At 42.1% G+C, this 3,417-nt stretch overlaps 1 protein-coding gene across 1 annotated transcript in view; it reads left to right on the top strand.

The window, feature by feature from the left end:
• Positions 1-3,266: 3,266 nt before the first annotated feature.
• Positions 3,267-3,417, top strand: part of LOC307043296 (voltage-dependent T-type calcium channel subunit alpha-1H-like) — a 45,520-nt gene continuing 45,369 nt past the window's right edge. The window contains exon 1 of the mRNA XM_079687657.1: positions 3,267-3,356. Within this exon, the coding sequence (XP_079543783.1) occupies positions 3,318-3,356 (39 nt within the window). The 5' untranslated portion in view covers positions 3,267-3,317. The remainder of the gene's footprint in view (positions 3,357-3,417) is intronic.

The raw sequence follows: 3,417 nt of genomic DNA, 5'->3' as shown, positions 1-3,417 counted from the left end.
GTAAGCCTTTAATAAATAGGTTTTGGTCCATTCAAAAATGGCGACTGGAGAGGTTTTATTAATAAATTCAAGGACTGGTAAAATGACAAATAAAAAGGAGCCATGCTGAAGTTATTCTTAATGGTTTGAACTTGATACATAGAGCTATAAAGATGACAGCGTCTATTGTTTAATAAAGTGTGCCTTGTGAGGCAGTGGTACGACGTTTTAAAACCTCCTCAAGCTGAAAAACATGGCCGTATATTGTGCGTGTATCCAGATGGCCTGTGTGTCCCTATGGATGATCCTTTTAAGATAATGAACATTGCAGATGAAAATGTTCCATCACGCTGGCCTTAGCATGTATACCCAGCCAAGGGTGGAGGATGATGCCAGAAAGATCAGGGTGATGTTATCTGATTTGATTTATAATGTCTGCCTGACCTTTATTACCTGTGTTGGCACTCGAGGGGAGTACAAGAGGGGGAGAGCGCGAGAGAAAGGGAGGAGGTGGTATATCTTGGCGAGGGAGGAAGAACAAGAAGATGAGACAATTAGGGAGACAGGATAAAGCATCGAGGCCATGTAACATTTTCAATTGTTTACACTTTAAGCTCTAATGGTCAGAGTCTTAACCTCTTTCAGTGCACTGAGCCTTTTTTTTACTCAGGCATGAAGCCATTTTTCTTCGTCTCATCTCTAATTTCCCTTGTTTTTTGCCCTCTCTTTCTCTCGACTCTACTTCTCCCTTACTGTATCTACATATCTATTTCTCACCCTGTCCGTTCTAATGCCTCTCCATCTCTCTGACGATGTTAATTATTAAGTGTAGTTGTAGTTTATCTGTTGGCTGAGACTCAGGTTTCTAACAGAGAGACTATAAGCTCTTCCCAAGGGCAGGCATATGTGAAGATATGTAGAAAAAAGAACGGGGAGGGCTGGCGGTTCATAGAGAAAAGGAAGTGTGCATGGGAGGCAAAAAGATAAAATAATACCGAACGAAGATGGGAAATTATACCACAGTATATGAAGGAAGAGGGATATACAGAGGGCAGAAGGAGCAGAGCAAAGAGAAAAATAATTGGGCCAAAGAGAGGGGGAAAGGGCTGTAGAGAAAAATGAGAAATGATGGAGGGAAAGGTTGGGTGTGAGAGTAGATAAAGGAAGAGCAATGAAGAGACTGACACAGAGGGACAGCGGAGAGGACATTCCCTCCGCGTTTCATCACTGATGTTGAATGATGGGCCAACTGTGGAAAAACTCCCCTCGCATCCATCACTCACACCTTGACCCTGCCCTGCGCCTTGTTTTCACTCTGTGTGTGTGTGAGAGCGTGTGTTTTATGGACACTCAGGGTAACTTATAAAAATGGAACATGATTAAAACGAGCCTCCTCAGCAGTGAGGAAAGGATGGAGCTGCGCTAAAGGACATCATTTTCGTTTTTGCTTGCGTGCGTGTGTGTTTTGAGAGCGTATTAATTATGTTGTGTTCCAGTCCAGACAGGATGCAAGCGGATTGTGAAACTCAGAAGTCAGTTCCCACGGTGAAATGGGGGTTCCCATGGCAACGTGAGCGAAGGGAGGACACTGGATTACCCTCTCTCTCCCTCTCTCCCCCTCTCTCTCTATCTATGTCTCAAGGGTGATAAAGGATTGTACTCTCATTAATTTTTCCGCCCTCTCGAGAGCAAAGCGTCCGGGGAAGGGACTCTATGTGTGAGCGCGTGTTTTTCCTATGTGTATGTGTCCATGTGCATGCTTGCAGGCTTTATTATGAGCGCGTCCTTGGCTCTTAAATACGTTCCTGTCATCCATTCAGCAGTTTTTAAGTGTGTGTGGTTGTGTTCGTATGAAGGCAACACAATCATTCCTTCAACTTTCCGCTTTAGACTATTTTCCTCTTTAAACCCCTCTGCTTACCACTTCTGAGCCGTGCTCCTACTTGAGTGTTTGACAGCAAGAGGCACAAACACCCGCCATATATGCAAGTTTACACTTAATCTGACTTCAAATGTGTTTCCTGGTAGCTCTCTTTCTTTTGTAGTTGTGAATATTAAACATGTCAACATGTCCTGTCAGCGTCTGTAAATTCAAGTTGATACATTTGAGCTTATATTAGCAATTTCCCACCCTTAAAAAAGTGCTTTTTGAGATTACCCCTTTCAGTTCTGTGCTTGCACATTTGATTTTGCAAGCTGTTGAGTGCAAAGTTGTGCACATAACAGTTGTGCTTTAATATATTTTGTAACATCAGTCTTGCATCTTTTTGTTTGCAAGGCGACATGGCTCGAGTTTAATGTGCCAGTTTTTTTCTTTAGTGCCTCCTCTGGGTGACCATAGATACAGCTGGGTGTCAAAGCAAAGGAAACAGCTGAATAAATGAACGGAGAAACATAATGAATGCAGATGATTCCACATAGAGCACAAAGGGTCACTGCGTGGCTTGATGAGAATGAAAATGATGTGAATAATATTCTATGGTCTTATCAGTCGCCAGATCTCAAAGGGGGAATTCAGAGTGACACGTTTTACAATTTATATATACAGTCCATGGTTGTGCAGTGCTTATCAATATCTTAGATGGATGATATTTTTCACTCAGGTAGAGTTTAGAGTGTTGTAAAACCTAGCACTGACGCTGTTTTGGCAGTTTGCGTTGGTACAAAAACTTGCTTCAACCCTTCATGTTATTTTCCTTTACGTTTTTGCCCATCTTTAATTCCATTTATCGAATCTCAACCCTCTTTAAACTAAAACATTGACCCAGCAGCTAATACCTAAAGAATATTGCAGGAATGAGTCTTAAACCAGGATATCAGTTCCATCCCTCGTGTTGCCTGAATTACTGTCTCCGCTAACACTAGCCTAAGTGTTTATCCCCTTTTTTTCGTATGACATAAAATGAAATACCCCACTTGTGAGTGTTAAAGGTTATATGTGTCTCTAAAAAGGCGGTTGCTAATAAGTGTAAAAAAACTAAAGACTGGCGATTTCAGAAGTTGTCTGGGACATTTTACGCCCTCATGCCATCCTCAAAAACGAATCTACTTATTTGTGGTGACGTTAAAGTTATGCAACCATGGTGTAGTTTGTTTATAGCTACTTTCTACTTTTTTTGATTGCATTAACACTTCAGAAGTCTGGGTGGTGTTGTTTCAGTTCATTTAACGCCTCAATAATTGTACATTTGATCCAATGGAAACATCCTGTTGGCTTTCTGTTGAACTAATTGTAATCAATGTTCAAACTCTGTTGTGGTGTTTACACTTAACCTCATGGCACATGGTTCGAGCGTGTGAGCATTTTGGCCATCCTCCTAAACTGCGTGACTCTCGGGATGTTCCAGCCCTGTGACCGCACACCCTTCCTGCTGCAGGTAAAACACACACACACACACACACACACACACACACACACACACACACACACACACACAC

This window comes from Notothenia rossii, assembly GCF_949606895.1.
Source record: "Notothenia rossii genome assembly, chromosome: 1".
NCBI classification, from domain to species: domain Eukaryota; kingdom Metazoa; phylum Chordata; class Actinopteri; order Perciformes; family Nototheniidae; genus Notothenia; species Notothenia rossii.
The sequence above is the reverse complement of the archived record's forward strand: the minus strand, read 5'-3'. Positions and strand labels throughout refer to the sequence as shown.